This window comes from Plectropomus leopardus, chromosome 20 (assembly GCF_008729295.1).
Source record: "Plectropomus leopardus isolate mb chromosome 20, YSFRI_Pleo_2.0, whole genome shotgun sequence".
In the NCBI taxonomy this organism is placed as follows: Eukaryota; Metazoa; Chordata; class Actinopteri; order Perciformes; family Serranidae; genus Plectropomus; species Plectropomus leopardus.
Genome location: NC_056482.1, coordinates 903275 through 922981, shown reverse-complemented (window position 1 = coordinate 922981; position 19707 = coordinate 903275). Strand labels below are relative to the sequence as shown.

The 19707-nt window shown below is 40.5% G+C and overlaps 1 protein-coding gene across 10 annotated transcripts in view; it reads right to left on the bottom strand.

Moving 5' to 3' along the window:
• Window positions 1-1169: 1169 nt before the first annotated feature.
• sptan1 (spectrin alpha, non-erythrocytic 1) overlaps window positions 1170-19707 on the bottom strand; it is a 47254-nt gene continuing 28716 nt past the window's right edge. For 4 of the 10 annotated variants that reach the window (XM_042509100.1, XM_042509099.1, XM_042509104.1 and 1 more), the window contains 29 exons: window positions 18848-18992; window positions 18565-18746; window positions 18327-18426; window positions 18028-18225; window positions 17779-17925; window positions 17581-17684; window positions 15938-16100; window positions 15572-15586; window positions 14512-14643; window positions 13388-13525; window positions 13189-13293; window positions 12121-12329; window positions 11496-11616; window positions 10595-10716; window positions 10353-10485; window positions 10141-10239; window positions 9849-10008; window positions 8312-8388; window positions 8014-8223; window positions 7561-7857; window positions 7305-7417; window positions 6691-6708; window positions 6363-6425; window positions 4114-4168; window positions 3272-3468; window positions 3092-3145; window positions 1952-2098; window positions 1702-1849; window positions 1170-1621 (listed from right to left, as the gene is read on the bottom strand). In XM_042509100.1, coding sequence (XP_042365034.1) covers window positions 1496-1621; window positions 1702-1849; window positions 1952-2098; window positions 3092-3145; window positions 3272-3468; window positions 4114-4168; window positions 6363-6425; window positions 6691-6708; window positions 7305-7417; window positions 7561-7857; window positions 8014-8223; window positions 8312-8388; window positions 9849-10008; window positions 10141-10239; window positions 10353-10485; window positions 10595-10716; window positions 11496-11616; window positions 12121-12329; window positions 13189-13293; window positions 13388-13525; window positions 14512-14643; window positions 15572-15586; window positions 15938-16100; window positions 17581-17684; window positions 17779-17925; window positions 18028-18225; window positions 18327-18426; window positions 18565-18746; window positions 18848-18992 — 3778 coding nt within the window. In that variant the 3' untranslated portion in view covers window positions 1170-1495. The remainder of the gene's footprint in view (window positions 1622-1701; window positions 1850-1951; window positions 2099-3091; window positions 3146-3271; window positions 3469-4113; window positions 4169-6362; window positions 6426-6690; window positions 6709-7304; window positions 7418-7560; window positions 7858-8013; window positions 8224-8311; window positions 8389-9848; window positions 10009-10140; window positions 10240-10352; window positions 10486-10594; window positions 10717-11495; window positions 11617-12120; window positions 12330-13188; window positions 13294-13387; window positions 13526-14511; window positions 14644-15571; window positions 15587-15937; window positions 16101-17580; window positions 17685-17778; window positions 17926-18027; window positions 18226-18326; window positions 18427-18564; window positions 18747-18847; window positions 18993-19707) is intronic. The other 6 variants (XM_042509106.1, XM_042509109.1, XM_042509107.1 and 3 more) reach the window with 4 other exon arrangements.

The window sequence follows — 19707 nt, the reverse complement described above, 5'->3', positions numbered from 1 at the left end:
ACTATACTATGATGTTTTTTTCATGATTTCAGAGATAATACTATACTGTGACATTTTTTTCATAGTTTTAGACGACACACTATAACATTACCTTCTTTTCATAATTTCAGATAACAAACTATAATATTACCTTCTTGTCATAATTCCGGAAGACATACTGTGATGGTTTTTTTTAACTTTATTTTAGACGTTTCTTTACGTTTTTCTGTTTTTTTGGACAACACACTATACCATGATATTTTCTTCATGAGTTCGGAGATCATACTATATCGGGGCCTTTTTTAAAAAAATCATTTAATATTTAGGACGACACACTGTACTATTAGTTTTTTTTTTCATGATTTCGGCTTAGATACTATAACCTACTACACCATTTTTTCATCATTTTGGATGACACACTATAACATGACCTTTTTCTCATACTTTCAGATGACATACTGTACTATGACATTTTTTCATAATTTGTGTTGACGCACAATAATATTACCTTTTTTCGTACTTTGGGACTATGAGGACTATACTCTGACATTTTTTCATCATTTTGAATGCCATGCTTTACTGTACTATGATGTTTTTTTCATGATTTTGGTTCACATGCTATGAAATTCTTTCATCATTTTGATGTTGTTTCATCATTTAGGATGACAAACTACACTGATGTTTTTTTCATGAGTTCATAACAACATACCATGCTATAACGTTTTTTCATCATTTCGGATGACATTTTATACCATGACGTTTTTTCATCATTGTTGATGACATACTATGATTTGACGTTTTTCCAAAATTTTGGACAACATACTGTACTGTGACTTATTTCTCATGTTTTCGGTTTACATGTTATACAGTGACTTTTTTTTGTAATGGGAGTTTTAATCAAAATTGACTATATCCATTAGACGCATTTTATATTAGCAATTTCAATTTGCGCAATTATAGAGTAAATGCAACCCTGCTATTATCTTTAATTATTCTATTATACTATTATTTTTTACTTTTGTGGCCTGAAGTGAGTGACCAATGTTACTTTCTTCCTCAGTGTTGTTTTTTTTAGACAGCCTTGAGCCATGTTGTGTATAATTATACTCCCTCAACTGTGAAGAAAAAAAGCTCAAACACCAACATAAAATAATAGAAGAATAGAGGTGAAATAAAACCAAGAGTCGAGGTTTCCAGTTCTAACCAGTAGCGTTTATTAAAGCACACTCAGTTGTTAAGGTGTTGTTAACAACATTATTGTTAATATTTAGTTCTTTAATTCATTGAAAGCACAAGCTAAAACAGCTAAAACAATCACATTCAAATGTAGACAGATCCACTATGCTATCATGAGAAGCACAAAGAGTTAAGGGTAGAGCGAGATAAATAGAGAGTACAGACAGTTGTTATTAGTGAGTATTCCTAGTGCCACAATCATGCAGTTTCAGCCGTGTGTTCGTGTCAAAGTGTGTGTGGGGAAAAACGCGTCCCGATTGGTCCCTGGCGGGCGGGGGGATCAGTTGACGAAGAGCGAGCGGGTGAATTCCACAAAGTCGAAAGCTGACGGCAGCTCGCGGCCCTTGCTGTCAAGATAGGGCTTCATGTGTGAGAGGCAGTAGTCGGCCTGCTCCTTGGTCAGGTTCTGAAGGACAGAAGGGGACAGTTAGACCTCCACACGAACCCGACACTCCCACTGAACCCACAGAGTGAAACACGTCTCACCTGGTAGAGCTCCTCTTTAGTGACGTAGGGTTTGTTCTCGGTGCTGAGAGCTCGGAAGGCGCTCTCTATCTCCTCACTAGACTTGACGTTCTCTGTCTCGCGGCTGATCATGAACGCCATGTACTCCTGCAATGACACGTTGCCATCCCTGCACACACACATTCCACACAGTTAAAAAAAAAATACAACCGTGTGTTAAATAACAAACAGTCATTCTGAAGTTAACATTCAATGTCATTTCCTGACAGACCTGTTGGGATCCACAGTGTCCAGTATGGACTCAAACTCAGGATCAGGTTCACCCTCTTCCACCATGGGCAGGTCGTAGCCTAGCGAACGCAGACATGACTTGAACTCCTGGTGGTTCAGACGGCCAGACTTCTCCTTGTCGAAGTGCCTGCAAAGAAACAAGTGTAGACCAGGATTTGATTTGATCAGAGCAGGTTCATACACTTTTTTTTAACAATACATTTCCATGACTTTGAGCCAAATTTTAAAGACCATACATTCTCTGAGACGCCGGCGATACTCATCTGTTTGTTGTCATTACTATATAATAGCTTTTTAAGTTAGAAATATATTTAAAAAAAGAAGAAGAATTCAGAACAGATTTAGGACTGAATATATGAATATAACTTTGGTTTTTTGTTCATTCAATTAATATGTCATCAGTAAGCAGGACAGTAAACAAAACATTTTTAAAAATGTGGGTGATTTTTGAAGAAAACATTTTGGCAGTTTTCTTTTTCTTTTAAACATCCTTCCAATCTTGCATGTCCCCCCCCCCCCAAAATTACATTATTTATCACAGCTAGAAATGTATGGTTTATTTTGGCTTAGGGTAGGGGCATACAACTTTAAATGGGTATATTTTTTAAAGAAACTTTTCTTTGCTAATTTCTGGCGATTTTTGAGGAAAACATTTCGTCAACATTTTTTTTCTTTAAAAGGAAAATATTTGCCTTTGACGTTCGCCTTCCAAAGCTGCACGTTTTCTTCGTTAATCCCCAAAATTACATAATTTGTCACAGCAATGTTATTTTTTTTAAATTTTGGTTTAGGCTTAGGGTCATACGACTTTAAATGGTTATATTTTTAAATTATTTTTACCACAGAGTTTTAATGAAAACATGCCTTCTAAACCCACCAAAAAAGACAGCATTTATTGTAGCCCAATCATCACCATATTTTCACATTTATGATGGTCCTGGTCATGTGACGACATACAATACTATGTGTTATACAGGTTTGTGCAACAAATCGTTCCACCACTTTTGGGGTATATTTAGTTTTGGAAATTTCTATCTGCAAATTCCCTGACTTTTCCAGGTTTTTCATAAACCCTGGATGAAGAAATGTGCCAGGATGAAGTCAGGTAAAAGCCACTTACTTGAACATCATGCTGAACTCCTTCAGAGCCTCCTCTGTCACTCCGGTGGTGTTCCTGAGGGAGAAACGCAGGAACGTGAGCTCAAAGCTGCTGCAGCGCTTTGCTGACATTTGGCAACACTAAACTAAAGGTGTAACTAACTGTTACTGTGTAACTGTTGGAATGTGTTGGTGTGTGTACCTGGCCTGTATCTGTTGCTCCAGGTTGTGCTGCATCCTCATTCCCAGTTGGTCCAGTTGGTCCCACTGCTGGGCCAGGCCCACTGTGCTGTGCTCTGTGTACTTGTTGTCCAGGATCAACGCTTCCTCCATAGCTGCACCCAAGTCCTCGATCTTCTTCAGCTGGCTGCGCATGGCCCGGATCTCCTGGTGCTTACGCTACATACACACACACACACACACACACACACACACACCATTCATTAACAAAACCTGCCACCTCAGTGATTTAAACGTTTTCCCTTTTTTTAAATCATTGAGTTAAGCAATGACCTCTGACCAAATGACATATTTTATAGAAATATCATATTATATTTAATGCATAACAACAACAATTCAGAACTAAAAAACTACACTTGACCCAAATACTGAATGCAATAACTGCAGGAAGTTGGGTTTAAATAAGTGATTTGGATGAATTTTGAGCAGATTATTTCCTGTGAATAATGAATCAGAGGCCCTTTTGTGCTGCCTGTTCAGGGAAGGAATACTGAGTTGTTTCGCTGCCTCACTGTTCTGTAGAAAAGGTATGACTGCAGAATGGGGGACAGAGTTGTTTTGCTTTAAGCCGACAGTGGAGGTCATAACAGCGTTGAATCAACGCATGTGTAATAGCTGGCAGGACGGGAAAATGGACAGGATGGGTGTGATGTTTTTACAACATGACCCGCTGCACAAGATTTAAAAAGCAGCCAGCAGTTAGCGGCTTACTCAAAGAAAATGTACAGCAAATTGGAAAAAAAGATAAGGTCCAGGAGCTCCTTACCCCTCGAGTGTCATCATGTAACAGTGAGTGATATTTACCTTGGTGGCCTCCAGCTGGGACTCCAGGGTACCGGATTCTTCCACCATACAAGACCTGACGCCAACAGAGAGAGAAGTTAGACAGGAAGCAGCTGAGTGTGATGAAGCCACTGCACTCACTCTGACACACACTGTTACTCTCTACTACACACAGTCATCTCACATTCAGCATTGAACATTAAAGTGGTTCTGGGGTGTATAATTTGACATTAATATTTGACAGTGGAGCTGTTCTACTGTTTCTACAGCCACAGAGTGGAGCTGCATTCATGCCACAGATCTGCTGCTGAGCCAAACCATGCAGGTTAGGGCTCCTGCACACAGGACTGGAAACTGCTGCACGTCATTAGTGATTCATGAACATGAAAGTCAGTGTTCTGTTACAGATGATGAAGTCACTGCACACATGCTGGACCACAAGGTGCCAATGGGACCAGAGTCCACTAAAAGTTGCTTTTATGTTGTTTGCAGTGGCCCTCATTTACAAAAAGAGCGTACGACACAATACTGGGTAGGGCTGGGCCATGTGGGCTGAAAATTATATTGCGATATTTTTAGGCTGTATCTCGATACATGATTTATATCTCGATATTTTTAAAATCTCTTCAAAAGCACGTCATTAATGCTGTAACTGTGAGACAGAATCGAACATTACATTCTTTAGTATGACAATATTGCAAGAATGATTATTGGTACTTTGAAAAAATATCAACACAATACCATTTTGATGAATAATCATTAGTACTGTAGATATAATGACTTGTTTCGGTAAAGACAAGTATTAAAACAAGTAGAACTGTCTGATAAGTGAAGAAAAGTACATCACTTAACTGTGATGCAATAACAATATCCAAATATCTAAGATGATATATAGTCTCATATGTAGATACAATATGATATCTTTACATTGCCCAGCCCTAATACTGGGCGTGCGGTTATTTCCACGCAGAGCTCGGCATTTATTGATATGGACGTGAGCGGAGGCTGTGATTAAATCTCACGTCAGGTCTCAGCTCGTGCGAGCAGGTTAAGGTCAGGGTGGACTGACAGGTGCAGCAGGACATCTGGCCAGTTGGAGAATTGTTATTAGACCATATTCTGACTGGCATTGAAGTATTTACAGCCTCATATTAATCACTAAAAAATGTATAGCAGCCAGATGGATGCGTATGCTCAGTGACCTCTTTTATCATTTGGCCTTTTCTTAACTGATGGTATGTATTTTTTAGCTCTCGCCAGAGTGACCCCCACAAATAATACATATTTTATGCTTTGCTAGCTGTGCAATCAAAATCTACAGTTTGAATGGGTTTCAATGATGCTTTTTTTTTGCACTTATCAATGTTAATGTAACAATTTAGATTCCACAGTGTGTTTTTGTCTTATTGTCGGAGCTAAGCCGGAAATTCACAACAAAACCCAAACACAATCTTGTGAAAATGTATGCCATATGCATGAACACAGCAAAAAATATAAAAAACAAATAAGAATGAAAAGCACGTAAAATGCACCATATATAAGATAATATATATGCAAATAATAATAATATTTGCAGGCTGTAGGTTGGTGCATATCATAGCTCTTTAAATAAAATATTGTCCCACTGTAATGCTGTGGACCAAGACACTGATTTTTTTCCATACTGCATTATTTTGACTTCCTTTTTGACTTCCAATTTTCAGGCTGACAAACAGAAGCAGACGGTTAAATTGGAGCTGGGACATCTGTGTTTCCAGTTCAAGGCCAGAGGAGTTTCTCCTTTTGGTCATATAACGCCTCTACATGTCGTAAATTCTCTGGGCGAGGCATCTGAACCCAGAATATTTTGGAGCAGGATGCGTAAAGGATGATTTACATTTATCAACAGCCGCTCATTCCAACGCAGAGATAAAAACATTTCATGAATCATGCATGCACCTTATTGTGAGATGATTTCAACGCTTGGATGTGCGCTGGTTTTCATGTTAGATTGATAAATGAGGGCCACTGTGCATACATGTTTCCATTTCCAGTTTCCATCCCTGAAGTACACAAAGTAAACACGGTGTGTCCGCTGGTATGGAGCAGTGCTGACTGCAGCCTGGCGCTCTGAGTCTGAGGTCTGGGTGAATGTTAGTGCAGCGGGGGGGTACTGAGCACACCAGAGCCTGACGTGTTTAGACTGAGGTGCATGAGGTCACACAGCCCTGAGGCCCTGCGTGGGTCAGAGGAAGCAAAAAGAAAAAAAGCAAGGCTCGAAAGAGGTTGACCTTCCAGAAAGATCATCAGCAACTTGGTACTGATAGACACAGATAACCCGTCGATAGGCTATGCTATTCAGAGAGAGGGAGGGAGGGAGGGAGGGGGGGGCAGAGATTAAACATCAGAGAAGAGAATGAAGCCAAAAACACAGGGAATATTCCAGAAAAAAACTCAACCAAGGAGGAATAAGGGGAGTACATGGCTGTAGACTGGCCCTACAAGACACCTTTGAGATCATCACATCCTACAGTGTTCACACACACACACACACACACACGCACACTGAATCAAACACAAAGCACACACAAATAATCAAAAAGGAAAAGTGATATTAACCCATCCAGAAGATACGTCCTGATTAGCAAAGCAGTCCCAAGCACCAGCGAGGAAGCAGTGAAGAGGAGGGAGGGGAGAGAGAGAGATACACGTTAACATGAACCAATGACACAGCGCTCACTGCAAACACCTCTGCAAACATTACACACCAGTGTGGACAGTGATGAAGGTGTTTGATGACTTGCCTTTAAATAGAGACATGTTCTAATGTGACGTTCGTGCAAGAAACCAAACAGTTCACCAGTGAGAAAGCATGCTTTGTGCTGAACTTATTTAGTGATTTAACAGAGAGACGGACACTGCAGAGAGTATATAACGTAGTGAGACAACAACGGTGAGTTAAAGGGAAACGTTGCTGATTTTCAACTGTGTGCAGATGAACAGTGTTTGATGAGCTAGGACTTCTGGGAGTCGGCACAGTTTCCCTATAAACATTGTGTGTGCAGCTGAAGAACATCATGCAACTGTCATCTTTAAAGCTAAACATTCATGCTGAGCACCTGGCCCGAATGTGGATGTTTAACTGTAAGAAAACAAGAGCTGACATCTGTGTCACACTGTGAAAACACGAGCCCAGCAGTATGAAGGCTCAGCAGGAAGAACACGTCCTGTACCTGGTCTCCTGCAGCCACTGGTGGAAAGCGTTTGCGTGCTGCGCAAACTCCTGACGCAGCTTGTCGTTCTCCTCCTGCCTCCTCTGCTCCTTCTGCAGCTCCAGCTCTCGCTCCTGCACTCAGAGTTACAGACATGAAGAAGCAGAAGCAGTGAGGTAAGCTTCCATCTGTAAATAAGAACAAGCGTGTGTGTGTGTGTGTGTGTGTGTGTGTGTGTGTGTGCGTGTACTGCATTTTTAATCTTCCATGTGCAGACCTTGATGATCTTCTGCAGGTTTCTCCAGGTCTCCTCCAGAGCCTCCATGGTGAACCAGGTGTAGGGGTTGGACACAACCTGGTAGCTCTTGATCTGCTGGTCCAGCTCGGCCAGCTGGTTGAAGTCGGCCTGAGCTGAGCTCAGCGAGGAGCGGAAGGCCTCGTGGGCTTCACGCAGCGCCCGGATCTCCTCCAGAGAGTTGCACCTCACCGGGTCTGTCAGATCCTCCTCTGCATTCTCAAACCAGCTGTTGAAGGCGGACGCCTTCTTGGCGAACGTCAGGAACAAGTCCTCAACCTGTGGAGAAGATATGATACTTAAAACAAGTCCAACACACTTATGTTACCTTAGGTTTACTAAAATACTTTACTGCAGCTGTATCTTAATCTTTGGACAATTTTAGAGATTTCACGGTTATTTTTGGAGGTCTAAATGCTCTCCTGGCCTCTTTACCTTTCTGAAGTGCTCTTGAGCCTCCAGAAGCTTCTTCTTGCGAGCAGCTGAGTTGGACAGCAGCTGGTTCCAGCGCTTAATCAAGGCAGCGTGACGAGCTTCGATGGCTTTTGACTGGACATGTTTGGCGGCCAGCAGTTGGTCCTTAAGAGCTGTAATGTTGGTGATGCCCTCCTGCTGGAAGGCCTGGAGACCCGCATCAAATGTCTCCTGCAGACAGACACAGACAAAAGCTGTTGCCATAAAGAGTAACCAGGTACAGAGGACAAACAAAACAATGTTTGGGAAGATGGCGCACCTGCTTGGTGAGCAGAGTCTGGACGGAGGACAGGTCTCTGCCGTAGTCGTCAGTCTTCAGGCTGTTCTCTTTCTCACCTAAACACAAACCACAACAACAGGCTCAGACATGATGGAGATAAAGCCACAATCAAGTCCATAAAGACAAATCTGACTCAATAAAGTTACACTTAAGTCAGACTTCCCAAACGATTATTGTGGGAATATTTTCACATTTGGGGAAATATGCTTATTTGCTGTCTTATATGCACAATGGTTTCAAACCTGTGGCGGTATAAGCTTCCGTTTCAGCACCTAACTCTCTCCATAAGGCTGACTAGGGTCAATATTAGAGGCCATCTTTGCTGATTTTTGCTTTACTCTACCGGACTAGACTTATCTTTGCTTATAATTAGGGCTGGGCGATGTGGCTATTTTTAGACCGCGATATACAATATTTGTCTTAATATTCTGAAACCTTCTCCTAACTTGTGCTAAACAAAATAACCTACTGTTACAATTCAGTTAAATTTAGTACTCATATAATGAAGGTAAATAAAGCACTGTTATATTTATGATAATAAAGTACTGTTATAATATGGTTACATAAAGTACTGTTATAAAAAAGTTAAAGTACTGTTATATTAAAGTTAAATAAAGCACAGTCATACTAAAATGAAATAAAGTACTGACATAATAAGGTTACATAAAGCAGTTATACTAAAATTAAATAAAGTACTGTTATAAGGTGAAATCACTTATTGTTATAATCAAGTTACACAAAGCACAATTAGAAAAAAGTTACATAAAGTACTGTTAATTTACTGCTCTCATAATAACGTTAAATGTAGTACTGTTATAATAATGTTGACTAAAGTACTAGTTTATAAAAAAGTTAAATAAAGTACTGTTACACAAAGTTAAGTAAGGTACTGCTATAATTAAGTTAAATAATGTAATAATAAAAAGCCAAAAAAAACAGGATAGCTTCTTGGAACTAGTAAAAGTACAAAAAAGTACAAAAAAGATAGTGCTCTTTGGTGAAGGGCATGAACAAATTAGAAAAAACAAGAAGGAGCCAAGGCACTGGTCTTAAAAGAGAAAGATAACATGCCTTTATTACACTGGCAAGTTGTAAAAGTAGAACAAGATTAAAAAACAGTGGATACTTTGCATTTCAGCATCTAAAAATTCTACTTTTACAACCTGCCAATGTAATAAAGGCATTTTAATTTTCTTCTTTAAGACCAGTGCCTTGGTTCCTTCCTGTTTTTTCTTAAGTAAAGCACTGTTATAAAAAAAAAGTTACATAAAGTACTGTTAAAATAAATTTAAATTGTTTAAATCAAATTTTGGTACAATTTAGACTCAGTGTTTGCGATACAGTCAATGTAAAAATCCTCTGTGGAACCAGCTGCGATACACTGAAAATAATCAATACATTTCCCATTATTACTTGCTATCGATGCTTGATGATCTCATCAGGTGTCTAATGACTGTATGCGAGTGATCACATGGTAATAAAAAAAAGGAAGCCAGAGGTCTTCCTGTGTTCGTACCGATCCAGGACTCCACCACGTCGGCCTTCCAGTTGAACTGCAGGAAGGCGGAGTTTTCATCCAGCTTGGCCTTCCTCTGAGCCGCTGCCCTCTCCAGCTCAGACACTTTGCCTCGCAGAGCCGACATCTTGGCACTGATGTTGTCTACGTGGTGGTTGTTCTGTTGGTAACACACAATCTCAATCTCATCATCTCGATAAACCTGTTTCTGTATTCGTAGCGCACAAATCAACATTAATGAATGTTGTACTGCTATTAAAAGTTGGTTTTCTTAATGTTAAATAATCAGTACCTTCTTGATGAGCTCCTCTCCATTGGTGCACACATCATTGACTCTGTCCCTGTGCACAGTGAAGTCCGTCTCAAATGCTTCATGCTTTTTCAACAAGCCCTGTTGAAAAGAAAGGTTTCCTTGACATTCAGTAAAACTTATCATCACTTGTTACAGTTGAAAACGCTTCTGACATGTTATGTCGTGTGATGTGTTGTGTGACTGAAAGGCACCTGCACAGCAGCCAGTGTATCTCCGTAGTCCTCGCTTCCCACTAGATTCAACTTTTCATTAATCCAAGCTTCTTCCTCTTCCACGTTCGCCACAAACTGCTGGTACTCCAGCGACTCCTCCAGCCTCTTTCCCCTGGGAGCAGACACACACATTACTCACATTTACACCGCTATTTCCACCTGAGTGTGTGTGTCTAAAGCGGCGCTTGCCTGGCAGCTTGGGTGTAGCTCAGCAGGCTTACCTTGCTCCTGATAAGTCTTTGAGTTCCTTCCAGTGGTCGACAAACTGGGCCAGCCTCTGCTGGATCTCCTCCTGGCCGATGGTGTTGTCATCAGACAGCTTCCTCCCAGTATCCAGCACCGACTGGGAGCACACACAACAAAGATTTAAACACTGCGCACAAAAGCTGCAATATTCTCCACTCTGGCTGCAGACTGTCAGCACTTTCTTTACTCCATTAATTGATAAAATAAATAACTGATCAATCATTATTAAAAAAACATAGAAACACTGCTTATTTCAAACAACACCAAATTTGTTTTATTCCCAGTCAAAGCCACCATAATGCATTTTGACATCATTTCATTGCCATCAATTAACTGATTACATTTCACATGTTGAATTCAATCCTTAACGACTGATTTATCGATCCCTGATTAATTGTTATCATCTCTGCTCTCCATAATATTTCCCAAAATACGGAGAAATTCAGAATGAGGAGCCAATGCAAAGATCTAACACCAGTTCAGTTTTATGTATAAGTCAGTTATTCAATAATCAGAATAATGCAACTTTGAAGAGCAAACAGCAAGGCTCAGTCTGATTTACACAAACTCTGCGGCAGCTGTTGCTCAGAGCAGGTTGTCCACTAAGTAAAAAATCTGCAATTATGATCCCCGGCTCCTTCAGTTGGCATGTTAAAGTATCCTTTGGAAAGATACTGAATCCCAAATTGTGCATGCATTTGAGAGTTTAAAAAAAACTGAACAGCAAGCGGCACCTTGTATGGTCGCCACAGCCACTAGTGCGTAACACAAGTAGTGTGAAAGCACTTCAAGTGGTTAAAAGCTCTGTACAAATGAAATATAAAAGTCCATTTACCATCTATTGAAATTAACTGAAGAAAGGCACAACTCTCTCACCTGAATGGCCGGCTCGTGGGCTCCCAGCTCGGCCTCCAGCCTCTTGTGTTTCTTCCTCAGATTCTGTACTCCTGTCAAATCACGTCCGTAGTCCTCCGAACTCACAAGCAACTTCTTTTCTCTGTGTGGAGTCGGGAAAGAAATGTGTATATTAAGTACATTTTGGTGGCATCTAGACGTCCCATATATGGAAGTTTTTAATGATTTACAACAAAAAGGCTTTGTTATGTAATTCCTCCTCATTTTTCACATTTTTGGAGTGCCTGGATTTCCTTCCTGTTTAACAGCTGACCGTGTATTAAGGAGGTGGATCGGATGATTGATGTAGATTTTTGTTTTCTTTTGTGTATGTGGTGTTTTTTTTGTTTTTCGTTTTCACTGTGGCAATAACAACTTTGCTACCATTACAAAAACTGTTGTGCATGTTGATTTTGAAAGAGCAGCAGCCAGTGAGGCACTCCAACACTCCACAGGCCTGTGGTATAACTCCTCACTTCCTCCGTAAGGCAGCGACAGACTTTTGCGTTAATACAGCGTGTGCAGTGAAAAAAAGGATCAGTTTGTCTCTTCCCACCTTCCCTCTCACTGCCTTGCACATAATTATCCCAAGATCAAACTCCCTTACTTGATCCAAGACTCTTCATCATCCAGGTCCCTGAAGAACTGATGCAGGCGGTGGGACTCGTTGAGTTTGGCCCGACGGCCGGCAGCCATGCTCTTGATCTTGGTGAAGCGGCCGTTGACGGCATCACGCTTGTCCTTCACCTGTGAGGTGTCGAAGGCATTGCTGGCCATCAGGCTGTCAGCCTGGCCGTTCAGGTCCTTCAGACGGTCCTGTGAGGAGGGAGACAGTCAGAGATTCTTTCAATAATGGAAAATGCTTAATTCAGTTCAGACTTATCTCACTCCTCCCAAACATGGGTTTAACTCCAATCTCTCATCTTTGTTTTAGATGTGGCCTAGTTGAGGATACTTTTCTTCATTCCACCTGGCGTCGTAGTAACTACAAGGCCTTTGGCAGACGATCTGTGATGCTCTGTCAACAATGTGACACCATGGAGTCACTTTCACAGTGGATCCTAAATATGCCTTCTGGGCAGCCTCTCACATTCCAATATCAGGCATAGCCACTCCATCATGCTAACAGAAATCCTACTGGCAATCGCCAAAAAATGTATTGCAATAAGATGGAAGTCAGATCTCCCATTGCCTGTTGAACTGTGGCTCTCAGAGGTGAACAGCTGTTTTTCTCTAGAGAAGATAACTTACTCACTAAGGAGTAAGATCCATTATTTCTATAAAACATAGCAACCTTTTATTAACTACATAGAGAATCTTCCCTCCCATATGATTGAATAATGGCCTACAAGGTCTCCCTATTTATCACAACACTAGTGTTATAATAGACCATGCTATTATGGTGTGCGGTATGCTACTGTGTTATTATTAGTTACATTTTAACGTGAAACATTATATGCAAATTTATTTAATTGTCAGTTCATTTATTTTTGAGTCACTAGTAATGTAAATTGGTGTTTTTATTCAGTCAATTTGTGATTGTGTTGTTTGTATATTTTGGAAAATAAATGAAATAAAATTAAATATTAAAAAAAGGCAAATATTCTGAAAGAAAGTCTTGTGTGCTAACTGAGGTACAGCTGACTAACAGGCAGGACTGTTTGTGATAATATACCTCATGGGCAGAAATATCAGCCTCCAGCAGCTGGTGTTTCTTCAGCAGGTTGTTGACTGAGGCCAGATCTTTGCCATAATCCTCAGAGGCGAGAAGAGCTTCCACCTGAGAAAACACAAACATGCACCAGATTTTTAGTTGATGTTGTTTTCATTGGTCTATCTGATTTTTCACACACGTGTCTGATGCAGATTCTCACCTCAGAGAGCCAGAAATCAAAGTCCTTGATGCCAGTGTTGAAATTCTGCTGCTTGTTGGCCTCCTTTAGTTTCTGGCTCTTTTCTGCAGATTTGTTGACGAGGAATTGCCACTGTTCATCCAGAGCGTTGAGGCGAGCCTGAGGAACACACAAGTCATGTTTGAACAAAGAGATCTTCACTTTTTCATTTAAAATGTTTAAAATGTTCTCACACATAACTTTTGGAGTGCTAACAGACTTAGTTTATTTTTAAGAGAAGCTGTATCTTGTGCTGAACCTTTTGAAGAATATATATCCAATTGGGATTTTTCTGGCATATCTTGGTATTTAAAATGCAATTATTCACTATCAACAGAATCCAAATAGCTGATGCAGTTATTAAGTGTGACTGAGTGTCTGCTGAATTCTCACTAATGACTAACTATTATCTCATATGTTGCTAAAGGTGTTATGAGTGAAGAGGTTGGGGTGCTCTTTTATTTTTCCCTCTTCCTTGTTTCCTTTTTGTGTGTCTAACCGTAGGTTCAGCCCTCACACTCCTTACGGTGATGAGTGTTGAGTAGACCTGCGTCTAATCACTTATCAAGATTGCAGTGGTTAAAAAGCCTAAAGAGCCAGTAGTCATGGTCAGTGTGACAGCTTAGTTGCTGTGTGCTGGTTGCAGTTTGTTCCAGTGAGTTACAGTGTGCCAGGGTCGCTGATCTTCACTCCCTTCTTGAGGGAGGATGGAGAACTTTTTGTTGAATTATTAAATTAGTTATTCAGTCGCTAAAATGCTGATTCAGTATCACTTTGTTTTCAAAGAAAGTCATTTTGTGATAACACTTTGAAGACTTTTTGTAAAAAGTTCTGTTTGTTTGTAAGATAAATGTCAACTTTTAATCTTTGGCTCATCTTTTTTCTTTTGTCCCTGGGTTGCATTTTATTGTTGCTTCCCTCATCCCCTGAGCCTGATTGGGGAACATAACAATTTAGGGGCTTGTCTGGGACATTATAAAAGGAAACTGTTGTATAAACAATGTTGTGTTATATTATCCTTGGTGACGGGTGTGATAAGTTTTGCCATCTGCATGTGCCGTTTTTTAGCTTTCACTTGTAATATAACTTATACATGATGAATATACCTTGACGGCGTCCTCGCTGCCGGCACAGGCTCCTCTCTGGATCAGGGCGTTGCCGGTATCAATGACCCCGCGGATTCGGTCTGCGTTGGCGTGCAGCTCGGCCTCAAACGCCTGATGTTTCTGATGCTTACTCTGACAGGACACAGAGGCAGGAGGAAACATGGACACAGCATGAGAATCACAGGGTGAACAAGCTCCAATTTAAACCTCTTCTTAAATTGAGATTCACACTTTACATCTACAACACTGCTTTCATACTTACATTCTGCACAACAGCTGAAATGAAAAGTAAGTTTGAATAATAAACCTAAAATCCAAAGCATTATGAGGCTGATATTAAAGTCAAATAAAATATTAGTTTCTTTCAGCCTCATAATGCTTATAACATTGTATTTGTTACTGAAAATCTAGATGGTGGAATTAAAAAAATTACTTCAAGACAGGACGTTGACCATGACAGATATATCGGACATCGACAGCCACACAGACAAACAAATGAAGAACACAAAATGGCAATGTAGAGAAAAACATCTGCAACAGCTAACTTTGGAAGAAAAAAAAAAACTACTGAGGGAAGAGTAACTTCAAAGTCGCTTCATGTTTATATCTTTCTAAATTTACATTACCTTCTCAGCTGGCCAAAACTGCTTTTCAAAACTTAGAATTTGTCCAATTGACATTAGTGTCATGCTGACAGCCTGCTGTGCTGTTAGTGACAAGGTCTAATTTGATAATCAAACATCAGAAGCAAGTTTTAAGATACCCTCCCTCAAGAATTAAAAAAATAAAAATGGAAGCCACAACCAACAACTAGTAGCCTTCGATGACAAAAACAAACCTAGAATAAAATATAAAAATGACAACATTTAAGCCTTTTTTTAAATTAACAGAATTAAAACCAGGTGGAAAAGAAGCCGGCACTCAACAGTGCTGATGAGGGACAAACTCAAGATGGACGAAGTGCTTATTCTACGTCGTGTCTACACACACAGCAAAGACATGGACACATGGAGGACAACCTGCTCGGCTGTTAGTCTGCTGACACACTACTCAAACTTACCAGCAGCTTGGACAGCTATGAAAAAAATAAGACAGTGGGAGAAATATTCAGTCTCACTTCAGACAGGACACAGTGAGGGATTTCACAATGTTAAGAGTATCGTCAATAAAACAAGACAAAACAGATTAGCAATTTTAATTTAGCTGAGGACACATGGCTGAATTCCCTGCCAATCATTTACCATCTATTTCCTCATTTTAAGGTTTCTTTTAAAAAGAAACAAGTGCTTTCTTTTCTTTTCACTAAATTCATGTGTGGAATTTACACAGACAATTCTGAAGGGATTCCTTGAACTCCCTTCAGACTAGCTGCACTGCTCTGAACTTTTGTGTGTTGGCCCTGTGCTTGTAGAAGCTATATCTGTACCTGGATGTTGGTGGGGTCCTTGTAGGACTCATCAGTTGCTGTTTGCAGTTTCTCGCTGATCCAAGCCTCAATCTCGTCCACATCCCTGCTGAACTGCTGCAAGGTTTGGGATTCACCCAGCTTGGAACGCTTTTCGATCATCTGGGCCTTCAGCCGGCGCCACCTTTCAAACATCAGAAATTTAAGTTTAAGAGTGAGCTCAAACACAAGCATTTGCAATTTAAACTTTTTTTTATTACCCAATGACTATGTTAGTCCCTACTATATAAAAAAAGCTTCTGATGTCTTTAAGACAGGTCCTGTTAGAGTGGAAACTGCAAAGGAATGTCCTCATTATTAACAAAGCAACTGGCTTGGATCTAGTCCCACTTAGTTTTGCAAGGAGTAGTGCCAGTGTGGTTTCTAGTATTTTCACTCATACTGACAATCTGTCCATGAATCAGGGTAGAGTTCAAAGTGAGATGAAAGGTTACTCCACTGTTTGAGAAGAATGTCTAGTCAGATGTAGGTAGTTAAAGGCCAGTGCCAATGTTAACAATTATATCTAAGGTTTTTGAAAAATTGGCGTTTAGTCAGAAGAAGAAGAACCATTTGATGTACGCGTTTCTATCTGTCTTACAGCAGCATTGTATTGGCAATGGTCATTGTTTTACAATTTAAGCTGGTTATATAAAATGACATTTTTTCAAGGTTTTACTTAAGTTTTGGAAAGCTTTTGACACAGTGGACAAATCTTTACTGTTGTCAAGGTTATGGTGTAAAGGTTTGATTATATTGCTGAAAAATCTTATCAGACAAGGAACAGTGTGCCATGTGTGTCAAAACCAAAGGATGTGAAATGTGGGGTTCTCCGAGGCTCCACATTAGGGCCTCTTTAATTCCTTATAAATGATATGCCAGCTGCTGTGAGAAGAAAATGTCTGATGTATGCTGATGATTCTGTATTACTGTAATATGGAAAAGACATCTGTGAGATTGAGATCACTTTCACTAAATATCTAGGACAATAGGACAATATCTAGGACTCAACTTATGGCCCGTTGGCCAAATCTGGCCCCCCATAGAGTGCCTGGTGGCCCCTCAGCCACTTTCTAATTCACAATAAAAATGAAGTGATTTACACTGGGAATTGTGTTTTATACTTAATGTATACATAAGGTGCCAGAGTGCATAAACCAGCATCAAAGTAGAGCTTGTTCATCAAAAACTGCTGGTGGATGATCCTGGTGGATGTCCTTAAATCCTAGAAATTTCCTAAAATCCTAGAAATTTCCTACAGTTTGAGAAAAGTCCTAAAATCCTCAACACATGCTAAAATCCTGTAAAAGTACTAAAATCTGAGATATGTCCTAAAATCCGAGAGATGTCCTGAAATACTAGAAACATCCATAAATCCTAAAAAGATCGTAAGATCCTAAAAATGTCCTAAAATCCTAGAAATGGCATAAAATCCTAGAAACATGTCTAAGGCTGCTGTGACTGGCCCCTGACCTCCAGTCATTTTGCTAAAGCAAGTTGAGCATCTCCTGAGCATCATCTGAAAAAAATCTAATGATGACACTCAATCCAGTTTGGAACTGAAAGACAGTTGCTGAAAACAAACAGAATGGGAGTTGTGTGTAATGATACTGAATGTTTCCTACCTGTCAAGGACTTCATTACAACGACTGAAGATCTCAGGTTTGGCGTAATGGTCAGCTCCAATAAGCTGGTCAGCAAAGGACTGCAGGGCAGCAATCTTCTCCTCCTGTGCAGCCGAATAACATTTAATCATATAAGAACACCACTACATACCCAATAATTTTAAAAGATTGCACTAAGCTGCAAAACCTCTCACTGACCTGCACATTAATGGCCTTGTCAAAGTCTTCATGTTTCTTGATGAGGGCCTCCACACTGTCCAGGGAGTCACCCTTGTCGTCACTAGCGAGGAAGGCTTCACGAGCTGCCATCCAGTTCTCAGCCTGCTCACAGTCCCTGTTGAAGAGCTGCAGGGGGACAAGGACAACATTTAGTCAGTGGAGGGAGAAAGACAACCATCAGAGACGTCATAACAGTTTCTAACCGATAATGTCTCAACAACTCGATACCTGAAGCTCGAGGCACTGGTCCAACATCATGCGACGCTGCACCCAGGCCTTCTCAAGGTCGGCACGCTCACGATCCAGGGCCTCCAGTTTCTGCTGAATCTCGGGACTAGCATAGTGGCCTCTAACCAGCAGCTGCTGACCAAACTGTTCAAAGGCCTGGAATGTACCGGCACGAGCATCAATCTCTGTGCGGTGCTCCTAGAAAATGGAAAAGAAAAAAGATGGATGAGCAGTGTTAGCTGGCTAAAACCCTGCGCTGACGATGCAATTTTGTGCATTAAAATGGAGGAGTTCAATACCTGGTGTCTTTCCAGAAGGGCCTCAGCTCCGGTCACATCTTTGGCCAGCTCCTCGGAGGACACAAGCCCTCGGATGCCATTAATCCAGGACATCAGATCTCTGTGAACAAATGAAGACTTATAGCTCAAAATACCAAACAATAACTGCTTAAAACTGGAAAATCTCAAAAAAAACAACATCATTATCAATCCAGTTCTTCACTCAACTGACAAATATGATTGGCTGCACTCTCCTCACCTGAAGTCAGAGAGGAAGCGCTGCAGGTCGTGCGAGTTGCCCAGCTTGTCTTTGCGCTGGTCAGCCCGTCCCACCAGGCTGCTCCAGGCAGTGTTCAGCTCAGTGCACTTCTCCTGGATGTCATCCACGGCCTCAGGATGGGACTGGATCAGACGCTCCGCTGTCTCCCCAAGAGAGTTCACCTGAGCAGGGGAGCAGGAAGAATGAGTAAAAGCCTCTTCTGCCAGAGGTTTGGCTGTGGATCCGCTATAATGTCATATAAATGACAAAAAGACGATCTGACCTTATCACCCAGGGCTGCCAGGTCTCTCTCAAAGCCTTCGTGTTTGCGCTGCAGAGCCTGGACGCTGGCCAAGTCATGACCATAGTTGTCAGTGTTTAGGGCCTGGTTCTTTTCCTCAATCCACTCTTTGGTTTCATCGGCATCCCTGAGGAGGCACAAACAAGACTTTCGTCAAATGTTGTGAAGGGAAATGTCTGGAGGGGGTGCATGTGAGAGGGACTGACCGTTTCTCACTGATTCCATTTATTCACTTGGAAACACTGTATTATACAAAATATATATTTACACTTCAAGTTTCTTTAACTGTTGATCAGTATAAAGGTTTTGATTGGAATGTTTTCTGTTAAAGGTAAAAATGTCCTTAATTCAACCAAAACTTTAGGAATTAGCTTGTACAACTCTGTGTATAACCAAAGCTATCCTAATGTAGTGATTTTTTTAAGTTATGCAAGCAGCAACCACCAAATTGCCGACCATAAGGAAAAGTGGTTTATTATTTCATAAACCTTTTAAACCTAAGCAGTTTAAGTTTTATTTTTTTTAAAGGATGAGTTTGCACATTCTTTCTTACAAATGAAAAGTTGAATTCAATAGCAATAAAAACCCTGTTGCTCATTTCAATACATTCTGGGCTTTTGCTGCTACAGCCTTTTTTGTTCTGGTATGACCACAAGCGTGTGATGGCTTATGTTTGCAAACTTAATATAGATGTTGCTTTGTTACTGACATCACTAATGCAGTTTTCTGATTCTATTAACCTTCTCAACGTGTGCTTCTGTTCTTAAATCCAATCCAATTTTGTCCAGAAGAGGTGTAAATCTTACTTTTTGTAATAAAAACTTTGTTATAATCTCAAATGT